Here is a 19,040-nt window from a genome sequence, read left to right on the forward strand (position 1 = left end):
TTTAGAAGTGGAAGCAAGTCTTCCTTGATTCCAAGGGACTGCCTATGAAGATGACAAGTTTAACATAACTTCTCTACTTTTCAATTCTATCTTTCTAGAAATAAACCCTAGTGCTTGGTTTGCTTTTTTTTTTAAATGGCCTTATTAATCTGCATCATTATTTTCAGCATATATTTAGACAAGATCATGATTTGTAGTGCAACAGAGACATTTGAATTGTACTCTCATCTCTTTGTTCCTCTAGCCCATTTAGATTATTTTCTAAGTAATGTGTGACCTCGTTATTTTTCTAACTAAAATGTAATACCTCACTTAGCCATGTTGAAATTAATTTGCTCAATGTCTCAACTACTATAAATGTGTGTGACAGCATATATTTAGACAAGATCATGATTTGTAGTGCAACAGAGACATTTGAATTGTGTTCCTATTTATAAAATGGGAGAAAAGGGTTCCAACAAATTGCAGGAGTCTGCTTCAGTAGCAAAAATCCAAAGTCAGTTTGACCCTCTGCTTGGCCGCTGTTCCTTTCTCTTGCTAATATATACGCCGGCGTCACACAATCGAATGGATTATAGCTGAGTCGTGCGCCAATTTGAGGCATCTTTCTGACAGCAACTTGAATTTAGAAAATCATAGCCCATTTTACAAAAGCAAACTTGCTGACTGTGCTGAGTCATGAAATGTGGCATTCCTGATGAGGTGGTTGTGATGGCAACTCTCAATTGCTTGGTGCACTTTTAATTGCACATTACTGTAATGAAAATGTGAATGTTTTCCATTAAGTGCACTGAGGCAGTAAAAATGCATTTTGCCAAGAAGAATTATTGAGAATAAGACTCAATGGTATAAATAAAAGAATTATAGTGCAACTATATTGGACATTATCCTAGGCAGACACCTAAAGCAGGCAGTAGGGGCTTTGAATATTAAAATTCTCCCTTTCCCTGGGTAATATTTAACCTAGTGGAAACAGGATTACACTCCCAAGTTTTCAAGTAGATTTTTTTATTCTTGGTCATGCTCCCAAAAAAGCTAGGTGATTTAAAACTTCCTACGCCTCAAGCGTAAACACGTTTCACCACAAGTACTGGATGGCCACTCTATGTGCCCTGGAGCGTAGCTGACAGCCACCAGCATTAATGATGTCCATTTCCAGACAGACATCAGGAAAAGCAACAAAATTCGTATTTCAAAAAGCAAAAACTGTCACTTTTACAAAGCGCTATCTGTTGGTCTTTTCACACATAGAATCACTTCATTAAGTGTTTTGTGGCTAAAGGGGTCTTGTATCTCTCATCATGCTACCTGGATGAATCTGTTAGAAAACAACCCAAGAGATGGACTGTTAGACTACACTTGGAGTACTGTGAACAGTTCTGGCCTCTATATTATAAAATGGTTATAAAGGCACTGGAGACGGTGCAAAAAAAAGAAATACCAGAACTGAGTGCATCAGGAAAGAGTAAGTAGGCTGGGACTCTTATCTCTAGAAAAGGGATGACTGACGGGTGACTTGATTATGAAAGGGTTTGATAAGGTAGAAGTAGAGAAGATGTTTCCACTTACGAGCGAGATAAAAACGAGGGGCCATAAATATAAGATAGTCACTAATAAATCCAATAGGGAATTCAGGAGAAACTTCTTCACCCAGTGAATGGTTAAAATGTGGAATTCGCTAACACGGAGCTGTTGAGGCGAATAGAATAGATGCATTTAAGGGGAAGCTAGATAAGCACTTGAGGGAGAAAGGAATAGAAGGATATTGAAGATGTTGATGGGATTAGAAGAGGTGGGATGGGGCGAGGCTCATGTGGAGCATAAACAAGGGCATAGACCTGTTAGACCAAATGGCTTGTATCTGTGCTGTAAAGACTGCAAGGACCTGGTCTTTTATTAGTTCTGAAAATCAGTAAGTTCACTCTTTGAATCTTGAGATTGATGGTAATCTTCATCTTTGTAGCTCCAGAGCTTCAAAAGATGATTACACCAATTACACCTGCACACTTTGGTTTCCTAAGCACATTTGGTTACATTAACTAGTAAGAATGTTGAGTGTCTACTACAGTCATCAATGATGGAGTAAGAATACTGTAGGAGTATCCTCTTCTGTCTCAGATCAGTCTAGGATAATCTGGTCTGTGGCACGTATCCAGTTGCAGCTCCTACCGCCATTCCCAGATACAGAACCAGTTAGCTTTGTAGACATAGCAATCAGATGGATGGGTTCCGGGGGCAAACATCAAACATAGTTTGAGACCTGGTGCCTGTCAGGAGGTTTAAGCCTAGTCCTGCTAGACCATCCGTGTGCAGTGTGCCCAAACAAAAAGACGCTGACTGTCAGATCTCGTCAGCAACAATGCTATCCTACCCAGTGAACTGAGCTAAACTTTAAAAGCCACTGACAGCAGTACAAAGCAGCAAGCAAACAGTTGAGCAAATAATTTCATTACGATGCAGATGGTCTACCTAACACATTTGTTAAAAATTTAGGTCGAGTACAATAGCCTCAGAGGGAGAGGCCATGACTTTATAAGCTCAGATTTTATCTCCACGCTGTTATATTACTCAAAGTAACTTTAAACATATGGCTAAAGAAGCCCATTTGGCTGCTGATTTAAAAAAGATATATTAGCTCAGTTGTTTCTCCATGCTGATTCCATCCAAAGCCTATAAAGGACATAAGGAGTAGGCCATTCGAGCCTGCTCCGCCATTTAATAAGATCATGGCTGACCTTCTATCTCCCTGGATTCTCTTAATATCTAAAAATCTATCGATCTTTGTCTTGAATATATGCAACGACTGAGCATCCACACCACTCTGGGGTAGCTAATTCCAAAGATTCACAACCTTGTGAAGAAATGTCTCCTCATCTCAGTTCTAAATGGTTGTCCCTTATTCTGAGACTGTGACCCCTAATTCTAGATTCCCCAGCCAAGAGAAACATTCTCCCTGCATCTACCATGTCAAACCCTATAGGAATTTTATAATGTTCAATGAGATAGCCTATCAGTCTTCTAAATTCTAGGGAATATAGGCCTAGTCTCCTCAAGGCTCAACCCTCTCATCCTTCTGAGGCAAGTATATCCTCCTTTAGGTACAGAGGCCAAGACTGTACACAGCACTCCAGGTGTGGTCTCACCAAGGCACTATATAATTGCAGCCTATTTAAAACTAACAGAGGAAAAAAGCCACACTAAGTATAACTGAGGCAGATCATCTATATGTTAAATCCGATCATCACAGTTCATTCCAATATTCTTTTGGTTGCCTGTGGAGACCAACAATGCAAAGAAAGCAGAAAGCACGTCACTTCAGATGAAAATTAAACGTAGACCCCATGCGCCTGTTCGGGTGGGTGTAAAAGATCCTGTGACATTATTTGAAGAAGAGCAGGCGAGTTCTCCTGGTCAATATTTCTTCCCTCAACCAACACCACTAAAACAGATAAACTAGTCATTTATCTTATTGCTATTTTAGGACCATGTAGTGCACAAATTGATTATTGTGTTTGTCTACAACAGTGATCACACTCGATGAATTAAAGTGTAAAGTATTTTGGGATATCCTGAGGATGTGAAAGGCACTTTCTTCTTTCCCAGCCACTTTGAAAACAGGCAGCACAGTAGCAGCGCAAAAGGCATTGAACAATAATGTTTTCTTGACTTAGAGAATACAATCTGTGCTATTAAGTATGGCAATCTCCCTAAATATGGCGACACAAAATTAATCAGTCAGTGCAAACCATTTAATTAATGGAGCACTTTGGATCAACAGTGTCAAAAAAAAAAACCACAGCACTGACAAAGGACAAACCAAGAACCTTAGAGACAAAATTCAAAAATTTTGCAAGTATCTAGCCAGATAATTAAAAATGATGAAGTTTCCAGGTTTGATTCCTGAACTGGCAGACCTTGACTCGGATGGCAGTAAGCACAGTAGAAAATACCTCAGCGTTCCTGGGTTAAGGAAGGTGAAATCAGCCAGGTTCGCACTCCTGATCACTATACTCTAATGGAAGTGCACGTTTATGGTTATTGGGGGAAGGGCAGGATCAGCCTCAGTTTTCATACCCATCCATTGCAAATCTTCTGTCATGGCACACACGACAATAATTGCCACTTGAGTGAGGTACTGGGAGACAGCTTGTATCCATACCCCAAACAAGTAGCTAATGCTTTCATGAGAGGTGGAGGGTAGAAAATTATTGTCAGCATTACTATTACCTGGCATGCATATTTAACAACAACTGGCATTTATATAGCACCTTTAAAATAGTAAATCTTCACAAGAGCATTATCAGAAAAAAATTGCACTGAGCCACAAAGGAGATATTAGGACAGGTGACCAAAAGCTTGGTCAAAGAGGTAAGTTTTAAAGGAAACATAGAAAATAGGTGCAGGAGCAGGCCATTCGGCCCTTCGCGCCTGCACCGCCATTCAATATGATCATGACTGATCAGGCAACCTCAGTACTCCCTCAATATCAAGCACATCATTCCTCAGATTAGGAGACCAAAACTGCACACAATACTCAGTGTGGTCTCACCAAGGCCCTGTACAAATGCAGCAAGATCTCCCTGCTCCTATACTCAAATCCCCTCGCTATGAAGGCCAGCATGCCATTTGCTTTCTTTACTGTTTGCTGCACCTGTATGCCTACTTTCAATGACTGATGTAACATGACACCCAGTCTCATTGCACCTCCCCTTTTACTAATCTGTCACCATTCAGATAATATTCTGCCTTCCTGTTTTTGCCACCAAAGAGCAGCATAAAAGGAGGACAGGGAGGTGAGAGGTTTAGAGAGGGATTTCAGAATGTGGGTGAAGGCATCTCTGCTAATGTGGGGCAAAAGAAATTGGGGATGTACAAGCGGCCAGAATTGGAGGAGGGCAGCTATCTCGGAGGGTTATAGGCTGTTGGAGGTTAAAAAAGATAGGACAAGGCGAGGCCATGGAGGGATTCGAAGACAAGGATGAGAATTTTAAAAATCGAGGTGTTGCTGGACTGGGAGCCACTGTACGTCTGTGAGCACAGGGACAATGGGTAAATGGGCCTTGGTGCAAGTTAAATGCAGCAAATGTTCAAATTCCTAGTAATGCCGCTAAGATACTGTCAATGGGTTTTTACAGAATATTTTCTTATTACTAGATTTGTCAAAGGAAAATTCTCACCTTGAAGACAAACCCGTCTGGGCAGCTGTGCTCATACTTGTAAGCTTTGTACACCACCAGGAACACTATGCAGGTAAGAAATGCCAGTGCAAAGAGAATGAGAACCGTGACCTACAAAAGAAGAAAATGTACAGTATTATTTTTAAGGGAATAACACGCTGTTGTAATTGGTTCCCAATTTTACATCACACACAGAGAAATTATACTTTTGTAATTTACAACATATCATTGTTTCCTCTTCCTTACAACTGTAATGATAAAATGTTAATAATTGGCCTCAGTTCAGTATGGAAACATGAATATTAGAGAAAATTATTAGGAAAATTAGAGCTCGTCATTCTCTTCTTCTAAATGCTGCGGTCAGTCTTGAACCGATTTCAGTAATTGACCTAAAACAGGCTTTAGGCCCCCAATTTGCACAATGGGCCCCGTCACCAGTTTCAGGCAGCCTTCCTGGACAACTACAGGGCTCCCTAATCAATATGGTGTGTGGCTCACTTTTGGTGTGGACTGTGCATGCCGAACGTCATAATGGACCCTTCAGCACCCATTTTTCGCCTGAACAACACAATGCTTTGGAAAATAGGCATATTTTAAGCACGACCAGCTAACATCAAACCTCTAATAGACCAAAACTTAATTTCAACACTTATTGAATCCCAGGCAGTGACTGCAATATAAATAATAATTGAAATGAGAAGGACATTTGAAGGCAGGGTAGAGAACATCAAGTGACTACAGATAATACAAAATGTGCAATTTTTGCAACTGCAAAGCATTACCTTTCCATGCTTCAAACAAACTAGAGTAATTGACTGTGAAATGTATTCATATGGTTGAAGTCTATGAAAGTGTGACCTGTACCTGCACACAACACTGAACAAAGGAGGTTGGGTCCATTAGTTCCAACATCTGGGTACCAACTCTTAATTCATGTGACTCTCAAGGGATCACATGGTTAAAAAAGTTGGTTATAAACAACGACCAGACAAATTCAATAAATAATCGATCCCACAAAACAAGAAATAAAACTGACATTATCGCAAGGTTAAAAGTGCACAATCCAAAACTGAAAACATGCAATAGTTCCATTTTAGTGTTAGAAATGAATGAAATCATCATTCGAATGTTTCAGCTGGATAAGAATTGATTACAATAGGTTTTCAATTCTTAATTTCATTCCGATCATTCGGCCCCGTCAACCCAATTCATAACAAATTTCAGGAAGATTAATTTTTGTTATTGGTGATCTGAATAATTAACAGTTAAACAAGCTTAAAAACAACAGGATCACAATTAAAGTGGTTCAAAGCTGTGCTGTGTGACTGCTTCGATTTTAGGAACTGCACGCGGTAGGGGTAGAAATGAGTCTGGGCCCCCAGGCTCGGCAGTACGCGAGCACTGCGCACCTGAATGAAGAAGCCCGAGGATGGATGGAAATTGGTCGGTGAGCCTCGTCGACATGCTCAGGGCGAAGTGCCAATGCTGGTCACATCTCCACAGGCAGATCACCTGAAGCAAGATTCAATTTTCGGGCTGCCTGCCTCAGTGAAGTCCCGGGAAGGGGTTGGGGGTCGAAGCAGTCTACGAGGGGTAGGAGGCGATTGGGAGGCCTGTGCAGTCTGGGTAGCCTACCTGGCTCCACAGAAAGGTTTGTTTTCTTTAACTGAAATTTACCTTATGTTGGAGGCCGCTGAAGAATCCCTGCTCATCGCTGACTAATTTCACCAAGGGTTGCATCTGCAGACGTAGGCCCCTAATTAGCATGTCCGTCTGGGATGCCTAAAAAAATGGGCTGCACAAATTTAGCAGTGAAATCAACACCTGCACAGGTGGGACACAGGTCATCCCGCTGCTAAATTGGTATACTTTGCGCCCACTTTATTCCCAAAAAACGGGTGCAACACATGTCAATTTGTGTTCCAATCCAGTTACTATAAAGCAGACCCAATCACATGCAATGTTCTGGTGTACAGCTTGGTCCAACATGCATGATCTATGAATGGAAACAATCAATCCTCCCATCGCCAAATGGAAATGCTTGGATGGTGGTGGAATGAGACATGTGGTGAACTTAGGTTCTTTTTTTTTCCCCTCCCTCAAGCCGTCTAATTTTCCTTTCCTTTTTCCTACTCCATCTCCTGAAGACAAATCCTCATGTTGTGGTCGAGCTCTATGGGTACCAGTCAGGCGGCCCAATCTTGACCAACCGGCCACTCTTCGTGCATGAGCCTGGACGTTAAATGTCATCACATTACTCAACAGGAGAAAGGCGGTCTGACAAGTAAGCCAAGCTCAATCCTGCCCTCATCCTACATCCTACTATATGTGCAATTCTCAGCAGAGGTCATCGGATAACAATCTGGAATGAGACGCCAAACTCCCCCAGGTGTACTGAACAGCCCATCATCTGATATATACTTGCTCAGCACAGATCAGGGATCAAAGCAGCTGTGAGGCTCTGAATCAGACAGTATTTTCCAATTTCATGACAATGCACCTTACATTTGGATTTATGGTTTCAGGCATGTGAAGCAGCAAAACCTTTAGAGCAATGTCAGATTGAGCTACAAAGGAATGATTCAAATGGACTTGGTATCGTATCTGACCCCGAGTTGAGCTTCCGATCGCATATCCACGCCATCACCAAGAACACTTACTTTCACCTCCGTAACATCGCCCAACTCTGCCCCTGCCTCAGCTCACCTGCTTGCGGAGACCCTCATCCATACCTTTGTTACCTTTAGACTTGACTATTCCACTGCTCTCCTGGCCGGCATCCTATCTTCCACCCTCCATAAACTTGAGCTCATCCAAAACTCTGCTGCCTGTATCCTAACTCGCACCAAGTCCCATTCACCCATCACCCCTATGCTCGCTGACCTACTTTGGCTCCCGATGCAGCAACGTCACAATTTTAAAATTCTCACCCTGGTTTTCAAATCTCGCCATATCTCTGTAACCTCCTCCAGTCCAGTCCTACAACCCTCAGAGCGTTGCGTTGCTCCAATTCTGTCCTCTTACGTATCCCGTATTTTAAGCACTCCACCATTGGCGGCCGAGCTTTCAGCTGCGTAGGCCCTAAATTCAGGAATTCCCTGCCTAAACCTCTCCGTCTCTCTAGCCTCCTTTAAACTTACCTTGGTGTCAAATTTTGTTACTATGTTAAAGGTGCTATATAAATTAAAGTTGTTGGTTTTGCTGATATTTCAGTTTGATAGCACAGCTTGGGCTATAAATTTGGCGATTTTGCAACCGGGTTTGTTGCTAGTTCATCTTTTTTTGGTGAAAACCCGGTCGGCAGAGAATTCGGAGAAATCTTGCAGCGGCAGTTTTCAAACACCGCTGGAGAGGGGTGCAAGACTCAATATCGCTTTCGCCAAAAATTTGGCTCTGAACGCTCCCGTATTTAGGACGGGAAAAAATGCCACGGAAAAAGCTGGATCAGCAGTAAGTATGAAGACCTGCAAAAAAGGTAAGTTAATGGTTTTTTAAATTTATTCTTTTGCAGAAATTCACTAGTGTCTTGTAAATGTTTTTTTCTTCTTTTTACCCCCAATTTATTTTTTCAGATGTTTTTCCGCCCTCCCTAGGCCCAACTAGCAGTGGTATCGGCCGCGGACTAAAGTTGGCGAGGATCACGGTTTGCTTTGCGAATCCTTGTACAATGCCGATTTTTACCGCTGCGCAAATTAAACCATGAATTTACGGTCTCATAGCGATAGCGTTGCGGTAACGATAATTTTGGCGAGAAAATACAATTATCGCCAAGAACCGAATTTCTAACCCCAAGAATCTAAGCTGTCGAAACTGAACTGTCTGTCCATTTAACTGCTGTTCTGCAACTAGATGTCACTGGTACATCGAGTAATACAGGTTATCAGATGGTCAGCAATGGTCACCAGGGCCAACAACCAAATGACATCATAAACCATGACAGCACAGGGGTTCATTACTCTACCAATTCGCCAATAATATTTACATTAGGAGCTTAATTTTCTCCGTACATCTATTTTACTGTACGCATTAATATATTTACATTAAATCCCTATCTGCACTATCCACTGCATTAAATAAATGGGTTAATAACTGGGTTAAAATAGGAGTTTAGGATAAACACATTAACCATCCTAGGCAGTCCCTCGAAGCGAGGATGACTTGCTTCCACGCCAAAAAGGGATGAGTTCACAGGTGTTTGAAAGAAGGACCTAATATTCCAGATCCAGAACTACCTCGTGACGGGTGGAAGATGCCTGTGCTTGGATTTTTTTTACCGTGTGGTGGCCGTTGCACACCAGCCACCGCACCAGTGTGATTACAAATAGCACACATAAGAAATTAAACTGAGTTTTTGTTTTACTAATGGGAGAATACAAATCACATCACCACCACCACCCACCCCACAAAGTGGAAACATCTTGGAGGATAGTTTAATGACCAGTGAGGCACAAACTAGATGCAGCAAACAGGTTTTTTTTAAATCCATTCCTCACAAGTTTCTTTCCAGTTACCCTTCTTTGCCTCCTAAAAGGTAAATGCTCATGCTGTGGGATGGCTCCACAGGTGCAGATCAGCCTTCGGCTTCATGACCAAGTGCCATTCTTCACGTGCGAGTCTAGGATGGATTTTCCAAGTTATTTTTGCCCGTTGCTGGGCAGTTGCAGGAAATTGGGCCTGAAGGCATTTGGCCGAGCCCCCACTCACAGAAAGACCAGCATTAAGTTCGCACCAGAAGTGAATGCATTGCAATTTGGGCAGGTAAATGTAAATGGCATATTGAAGATATACTGACGATCAGCATTCATTCCACTGCATTTCCACTCATGCTGAGAACACCTTATTAAAGCAAATGTCTAGCATTGTTAAATGGCCAGATAAGGCAAAAGTCATTTTAAAGAATGACAGATTCCGGCAAAAGTCATTTTAAAGAATGACAGATTCCGGCAAAAGTGCAGCAAACCTTCATTTTGAAAGCGTTTCTCATTGTTTTGAACCTCAGCATTGCAGGATTGATGTTCAGCTTGACGTCTTGTGCTGTGGGACTTGGTAGACCTGTTCCCCCCCCCCCCAAGCACTTTGCAAAGGAAAAACTATTGTAAACTGTGCAAATACCCTGTGCTTTTGAAGGAAGAGGAGGAAGGTTCAGATCACAATCCATTTTCTGCTACAAGAGACAACATGGCAATCTTAGTCTACTTTATCTAGGAATGTGTGGCCAAGTACAGGTTAATGTACAAATCTGATGTTTGACTTCAAATTGAATAGGGTTGATAAAAGTATTAAATAATGAGCAAAGCTGTTGCCCTTGATGTGATGGGAGATCAGAGAGAAATAAAGAACAATAACATTTTGCCTGATTATTAGATGCTAGATGTCAGGAATCCTGTACCCTGTTATTGGAGTGGAATGCATAAGAACCTAACCCTACCTCAACAAGCTTTCTTATAAAAAATCTTCTCATTCCTACAGTTCATGCTGACATTAGTGAGAGCTCCACCTTATTCACATTCCTAATTTAACTAGTCTGTACCCATCTACACTTAAAGAACTTGCAATTATAAAGCACCTTTCACAACTTCAGGATGTCCCAAAGTGCTTTACAGTCAACCAAGTACTTTTGAAGTCTAGTCACTGTTGTAATGTAGGAAACGTGGCAGCCAATCTGTGCACTGAAAGGTCTTTTTAAAATGATAATGACCAGATAATCTGTTTTGGGGGTGTTAGTTGAGGAATAAATACTCGCCAGGACACTGGGCAGAACTCCCCAGCTCCTCTTCGAAATAGTGGCATAGCATCTTTTTAGGTCAACTTGAGACGGGGCCTCGGTTTAATGCCTCATCCGAAAGACGGAACCTCCAACAGCGCAACGCTCTCCCAGTACTGTACAGATTGTCAGCCCAGATTATGTGATCAAGTCTCTAGAGTGGGACTTGCAGCCACACCTTATGACTCAGAGGCGAGAGTGCTACCCACTGAGTCACAGCAAACACCTACTTATTAAAAACAAATGCCATTTCTTTAACTTTAGTGTCCAGAGTTAACCACTTTGCAGTGTGTGTTATTCTTTGAAGGTTTCCAACAAATGCAGTCTTGTTTCCACCCCCTCATGTTCTGTCAGGCTAATGCTCACTTTGGTTCCACTGGAGTATTTTTTTTTAAAAAGGAGACCTTAGGTTCTGTCTGATCAGTGTGATGCAGCGACAGCACAATGTACCTTTTTAAAGAGAGACCTAGGTGAAGGACCAAGGGGGGAATGCCAGAGTTTAGGGTCCAGACAGCTGAAGGCACAGCCAACGACTGTGGGCCGAAGGAAATCGAGGATGCACAAGAGGCCAGAATTGCTGGAACGCTGAGCTGTTGGAGGGTTGTAGGCTGGAGGAGGTTACAGAGATAGGGCAGTGTGAACACAAGGACGAGAATTTTAAATCAAGGCATTGCTGGACCAATGTAAGTCAGTGACAAATAGGAGAGGTCCAAGGATATATTCTTGGGGAACTCCAGAGCTGACAGTGCGGGAGCAGGAAGAGAAGTAATTGCAGGAGATTCTCTGGCTGCGACTGGATAGATAGCAATTGAACCAGGCGAACAGAAGACAGTGGGAAGTAGCTGTGAAAAGATGAGTTAGACTAGGAGACCAAGTGGTTAGCCTCAATTTCAATATAGTGAGACTGCAAGGAGGTGGAAGAGTGGCCAGGACCTTAACAAGGGGTGCACCGAACTGCACCAAATTCAATCTTGCAACGAGAGCAGCTAATTTATGGAATACCATATTAATGAAATATGCCAGTTTTGAGAAGCCTCATCTATGAGAACCAGTTTCCACAGAAAGGGAGCTTAAGTTTTGAAGAAGTAAAGCAAAATTGGTCTTCAGCAGGAATATTACCTGAGAAAAGATGTTAATCACCAACAAAGTAGAATTTTAGACAGATGACTTTTGCTTGTACTAATTTACTGACTGAAGGCAGGATAGTGATGTAACCATATCCTGCTCGATGGACAGATGAACCAAGCAGTTAACATAATGAGTACTGTGATACAAGCTAAAGCAGACAAAATGGATAGATCTGTTTAATTTTATAACTGAATAGTACAAAGAGTTATTTACTTAACTCAAACTTCCAATCTTTGAACTTCCCTTCTTCCTGCAAGTTGCTGGCAATTGAAACCTAAGCCATCACTTTTGGATTAATCTCATCGTTTGCCCCACTTTTTATAATCTTAATGGTGTCCTGCACTTATAGGCTTTTAGCCCTTCACTTAGACTTCTATAAAAAGACTATGGGGCTGAAATTGCGGTCGGAGGCTGCCCGCGGGCAATTGCCTCCGACCTGAAACATTTCTATGAAATTACCTGGTGGTCCGGGAGGAGCTTGCAATTCCGATGGGGAGGCCTTCTCTTCCCGCACTGCGAAGCGCGCTCCCAGCCGGAGGGTTCCCACACAGAAGGTGCAGTCACGTGTGGCTGCTCAGCCAATGAGGTACAGTATTCCACAGCTTTCCCATTAATAGCAATGAGAACTCCATATCTACGAGTTCTCACTGCTATTAGTGGGAAAAAATATAAACCTCAATTAAAATGAATTGAAATTAAAGTTAATAAATGCCTTAGAAAAATACAATATTTCCAATTTTTTAAGTTTTGTAATTCTGGTTAAAAATAAACTTACCTTAGTGGACAGAGTTTTTAAAACAATAAAATGTGTTTATATACTTTTAATGTATTTGTGTATGTTTTTAAACACTTACGCCTGTAAAAGTAGGCTACACACCAGCTTTTTCAGGCACAAGAATTTTGAGGACATTTGCTGGGCAAGGCATGGGTAAATCCCACAATCTTGCCCTTGCAAATGTCCTCGCTCCCGAGATGCGGATCATCTGTCAAGGAAAAGCTGGTTTTCAGCGCATGCGCATTGTGCGCTGAAAACCGGCTTTTCCGATGTCTTCCCAGGTCCTTAAAAACTTCGTACTGGCCCAGGGAGGCTGGGATTTCCAGGCCCATATGATGCAAGTGTGGGTAATGCTTCATGTTGATCAGACCACATGCCCTGTAAATAGTTCAAAATTGTCAGAAGCCCTCAAATTATTTCATCTACTAAATGTATATGCCAGTTAACCATGATGTGACATCACCAGTATAGATGGATAACAAGAAATGGTTCAGAGAGAGAAAAAGTATTGTATTCAGGCCTAGTTATTAGGTTACACTATTGGATCTCTGGTGCACTGTACAGACACATGCCAAGCACTACTCATCATCCAAAGAATTTTTGACAGTTTGTATTCAAAAAAGGTCCCCTACGATTGAAGAGGCAGTTGTAAAACACGCACATGGTCTGACCCTGGGCGTAAAAAAATCACCGTGAGGCATAGAACAACACTGCCAGCTTGACGCCATGTGATTCACACCATATGCACACACTGATGCTTGGCTACAGGGTCTGCCGCAGCTGGATTTCTATCTGTGCCAGGATCGCCTTGATCAATCCAGCAATGGCATGCAGGCTGCCTGACTGCAGCATATTCCAACTAGCATGCTGGAGTCACATTGAAAATCCATTATAGAAAATTATATTTTCCTACCAGTGAGCTCACTGATCCTATTAATTGTTGGGTTCAGCATTGCATTTCAGCATGCCTTGTGCATAGGAAACTTCCCTTTTCTGGTTGTATTTCTGTTTCTCATTACTATTGTGTGCTGATCACTCAATTGTTCAGCAAGGCAATCAAAAATTTCTACTCAAAACTCATTTCAGCATATAATCAACCCAGCCACTCATCACTGAAAGTACTTGAATAGGACCTGTGACTACTTTCCTATCACGGGTATACTTCAATTTAATACCAGTTAAAGAACAGAATAACAAAATGTATGTATGACTGTTTACATTGTGTAAAATCTTTAGAACGTTTCATAGTTCAAAGTGTGATCGTGTAAGAACATGCACAAAATTCAGTTCTGCTGGCTTATTTTGTTCCAAACGCCGTATCTGGTACAAACAGAATAAGACAAACTAAATCCACAGCTTGGGTGTTTACTGAGAGCACGTCTGATCACATTATATATTGTGCTGTATTCTGCGGTTTTTAGATCGCATATGTTACATATTTTATTTAATAAACTCCTGCTTCACATCATGAAATCACAGAAAATATGCAAGCATATTAATGAAATCCAGGACCACGGGAATTATATTTGAGCTTCATTTTCTCAATTTTGGAAACACAATGCCTTGCAAAATCTAGACTTATTTTACCTAGTCCCTACAAAGCAGCTAGAAGAAGAAGTAACATCGCTTTTGAGCATTCGACATTACCATTTTATGATAATCAGAATACACTCTCGGCAGCTGAGAATTGTCTTGAATTTTCTTCCTCAGACAGTGGATCCCGTTTCCATGGCAAATCTCAGCGAATGTTCAGTAATGGATTCCTGTGCTCGAGAAAATGTTTTATACAGTCTACTGAAAATTCAAAGTTGTTATTTTAACGTTAACCTATGAATTATCCGGTAATTTGATTTAAGCAACATAAACAACAGAGCAAAGTGGAAATTTTATGCTCAAAAAGATCATTCAAATTAAGAAACTTTGAATTAAAAGGAGACTGCATTTTATTTCTCAATTTCAGGGAAATAGTGAGGTATACCCACACACGCTGAAATGTGTGTGTGTTTCTTTTTCGGAAAAGATTTATTCAGAACGTTATGATTTCCATACGAATTCACCCCCATGGTCTCGGCGTTGACTAGACTTGGTGGTCTGATACTTCACAGTTGAACAGGAAGAACTCTCAAGAAGGCACTTTCCATATGGAGATAAAGACTGTGCACCACCACTGAATTGTTAAAAAAAAACTCGTGTGTGTGTGTGTGTGTGTGGTGAGACCCCCTGTGTTCCCAAGACATGCTGCAGCATGGCTTGGCCAGCTCTCAAAGCACAGTTGGGCATCTCCTGCTGTCACACACAGTGGCATCAAGCAACAGACTTCTGGTAACTAAGATTCACTGCAACATTTAAAATCATTTGCCAGCGGAGGTTATTTATCATAGTTGTGATACTTTGACGAGGCCTCCTCATCATTAGGTGGAAACAGTGCAGCATCTGATGAGACACGATGGGTCGAAATAGCCTCCTTCCGTGCTGTAAATTTCTATAATTCTGAGACTAAGACATGCAAAAACTTACACACAAGACAGTGCAAGAATCTCACTAAATTCTTATTCACCACATCCTATAGCTCAATGTTAGGAAGCAACTGCCAGCCTCCTGGTTTTCCCATTAATCTAGCAGTATACTCTTTAAATTCAAAATTAAACAGTCAGAATGCTGGTGGACACCAAATACACTGTCCCTGGTTACAAAATCTTGATGCAATGGTAAACGAATCAATATATAAATCGGTTCTTTATTCAGTTGTAAATTGAACACATCGCACACACACAAAATGTTTGCATAGAATTCCAGTGCTGGCCCAACTGGTCTCCTAAATCTCCATCCATGTTCAAATATTGCTCCCATGTTGTTAGCACATCTCCCGCACTCCTGCAGAAGATAAAAGATCAACCTGATGGTTAATCCCTCACATCTTTAACCGCCAACTTCTCACTGTTACAACCTTCGTTGTCTCTATTTTATTAATACTATGATTAGCGATACTCTGAATTTCCCCTTTTTTTTTTCTATGTTCTAAATACACCACCCACAAGCTCCTCCTGACATCCTTATTGTGTAGCAATCACGACACAATGCACAATCTCTTATTCATTATTTTGACTTGGTATCAAAATCCTTTCTTTCCCGCCTTCTATATCTTCAGCCTTTTAAACCCCAACTGATGCCAGCAAATTATTACTTAGAGTTCTTTTTTTTGTTTCACTTTATTCAATATTGCACAATGTACATCGACCTTCACTTTGGTATCACAGCGTTTATAAAGAACAGTTCAGTGTGGAGCCATACAGACCAGAAGGAGCCATGTTCAATCAGCAGTCTGTGCTGGGATCACCGATCTCAGCCAAGGAGGGGCGGGGCATTACTATAAGAACATAAGAAATAGGAGCAGGAGTAGGCCACCTGGCCACTCGAGCCATTTAATAAGATCATGGCTGATCTGATCATGGACTCAGCTCCACTTCCCTGCCCGCTCCCCATAACCCTTTATCGCTCAAAAAATGTGTCTTATCTCCATCTTAAATATATTCAATGACCCAGCCTCCACAGATCGCTGGGGTAGATAATTCCACAGATTTACACCTTCTGAGAGAAGAAATTCCTCCTCATCTCAGTTTTAAATGAGCGACCCTTTATTCTGATACTATGTCCCCTAGTTTTAGTTTCTCCTATGAGTGGAAATATCCTCTCTGCATCCACCTTGTCGAGCCCCCTCATTACCTTATGTTTTGATAAGATCACCTCTCATTCTTCTGAATGCCCATGAGTATAGGCCCAACCTACCTTCACAAGTCAACCTCCTCATCTCCAGAATCAACCTAGTGAACCTTCTCTGAACAGCATCCAATGCAAGTATATCCTTCCTTAAAAAAGGAGACCAAAACTGTACAAAGTGGCCTCACCAATACCCTGTACAGTGTAGCAGGACTTCTCTGCTTTTATACTCTATCCCCCTTGCAATAAAGGCCAACATTCCATTTGTCTTCCTGATTATTTGCTGTAACTGCATACTAACTTTTTGTGTTTCATGCAAAAGGACCCCCAGGTCCCTCTGTACTGTAGCACTATGCAATTTTTCTCCATTTAAATTATAATTTGCTTTTCTATTTTTTCTACCAAAGTGGATAACCTCACATGTTCCCACATTATTCTCCATCTGCCAAATTTTTGCCCAATCACTTAGCCTGTCTGTATCCCTTTGTAGATTGTGTGTCCTCTCCTCATAATTTGCTTTCCCACCCGTCTTTGTATCATCAGCAAACTTGGCTACATTACACTCGGTCCCTTCATCCAAGGCTTTAATATAGATTGTAAATATTTGAGGACCAAGCACTAATCCCTACTGTTTGCCAACCGAAAAATTACCCATTTATCCCGACTCTCCGTTTTCTGTTATTTTAGCCAATCCTGTATCCATGCTAATATATTACCCCCAACCCAGTGAACTTTTATCTTGTGCAGTAACCTTTTATGTGGCACCTTATCGAATGCCTTCTGGAAATCCAAATACACCACATCCACTGGTTCCCCCTTATCCACCCTGCTAGTTACATCCTCAAAGAATTCCAGCAAATTTGTCGAACATGATTTCCCTTTCATGCTGACTTTGCTTTTCCAAATGGTCCGCTACTGCTTCCTTAATAATGGACTCTTAACATTTTCCAACGACAGATGTTAGGCTAACTGGTCTATATTTTGTTGCTTTTTGTCTGCCTCCTTTTTTTGCGGTTTTCCAATCCGCTGGGACCGCCCCAGAATCCAGGGAATTTTGGTAGATTACAACCAATGCATCCACAATCTCTGCAGCCACTTCTTTTAAGACCCTAGGATGCAAGTCATCTGGTCCAGGAGACTTGTCTGCCTTTAGTCCCATTATTTTACCGAGTACTATTACATTAGTGATAGTGATTGTATTAACTTCCTCCCTCCCTATAACCCCTTGATTATCCATTATTGGAATGTTTTTATTATTGGTTTCAGTTCCCTGAACTAAAGGCAAAAATTATCACCCAGGGTTGCCACTCCTGTTTGCGGTTTAATGAGTGTCTGGACAGCGAAGGATTAAATTTCTATGGGGAGTCATAGAAATATTACGACACAGGAGGCCATTTGGCCCATCGTATCCGTGCCGGTCAAAAAAAAAAGAGCTACCCGGCCTAATCCCACCTTCCCTAATCTCCTTCAGCAGAAACCCCAGTGTAAACCCATATGCGTTCATATGATTAGCAGCTGCATTCACTTAGCTGAACACTATAAAGCGGAGCCTCCACGATCAACATCACAGCATAAATACCAGGCCTGAATCCGGCACCATTCTAGTAAATCTGCTCTGTACCTAGCCATCCGTGGAGAGCACCACCAGGATTGCTAGAGGACAAAAAGCAAAGGAGTAGATGGAAATAAGTCTCTTTTGATTTGGTGGGATCTGGGTAGTAGGGATCAGTCCTGAATTAGCAAGTGATTAGATAAGTAGCAGATGCAATTAAATCCAAAGACATTTTGGGGAAAACAACAGGGGATTATTAAGAGCAAGGAAGTGATGTTGAATTTTTAAAAGACATTGGTTAGAACACAATTGGAGTATTGTATGAAGTTCAATTATAAGAGCAACAACAAATTTCATTTATAGGACACCTTTAACGTAGTAAAACGCCCCAAGGGACTTCACTGGTGCAGACAAAATTTGCCACATAGAGGAGATATTTGGACTGGGCTTGGTCAAATATGTAGGTATTAAGGAGCATCTTGAAGGGAGGCGAGGCGGAGACGATTAGGGAGGGAATTCCAGAGCTTAGGGCCTAGGTAGCTGAAGGCAAGGACGCCAATGGTGGAGTGACATGCAAGGGGCCAGAATTGGAGGAGCACAGCGATCTCGGAGGGCTGTGGGTCTGGGGGAGGTTACAGATAGGGAGGGTCAAGACCACAGAGGGATTTGAAAACAAGGATGAGAATTTTAAAATCGAGGTGTTGCCGGAGCGGGAGCCAATGTAGGCCAGTGAGCACAGATGGGTGAATGGAACTTGATCTGGTATTAGAAGAGGGGCGATACGGAGCGGTTCATTCATGCTGATCTGGCTGATGCAGTGTACAATTATACAGCAGGCAACAGGACAGGTATCACAGGCTTAGCAAATAGAGCCCCGCCTGTCAGAACAGAGGGGTGCTGGAGTCATGGAAGGATACGGCAAAGGTT

General features: G+C 41.8%; 1 protein-coding gene across 5 annotated transcripts in view; it reads right to left on the reverse strand.

Moving 5' to 3' along the window:
- The window catches only part of LOC139234917 (neuronal vesicle trafficking-associated protein 1-like), a 96,463-nt gene that overhangs the window by 6,941 nt on the left and 70,482 nt on the right, over window positions 1-19,040 (reverse strand). For all 5 annotated transcript variants that reach the window (XM_070865799.1, XM_070865808.1, XM_070865827.1 and 2 more), the window contains one exon: window positions 5,178-5,288. In XM_070865799.1, the coding sequence (XP_070721900.1) occupies window positions 5,178-5,288 (111 nt within the window). The remainder of the gene's footprint in view (window positions 1-5,177; window positions 5,289-19,040) is intronic.

This window comes from Pristiophorus japonicus, chromosome 2 (genome assembly GCF_044704955.1).
Source record: "Pristiophorus japonicus isolate sPriJap1 chromosome 2, sPriJap1.hap1, whole genome shotgun sequence".
NCBI classification, from domain to species: Eukaryota; Metazoa; Chordata; class Chondrichthyes; family Pristiophoridae; genus Pristiophorus; species Pristiophorus japonicus.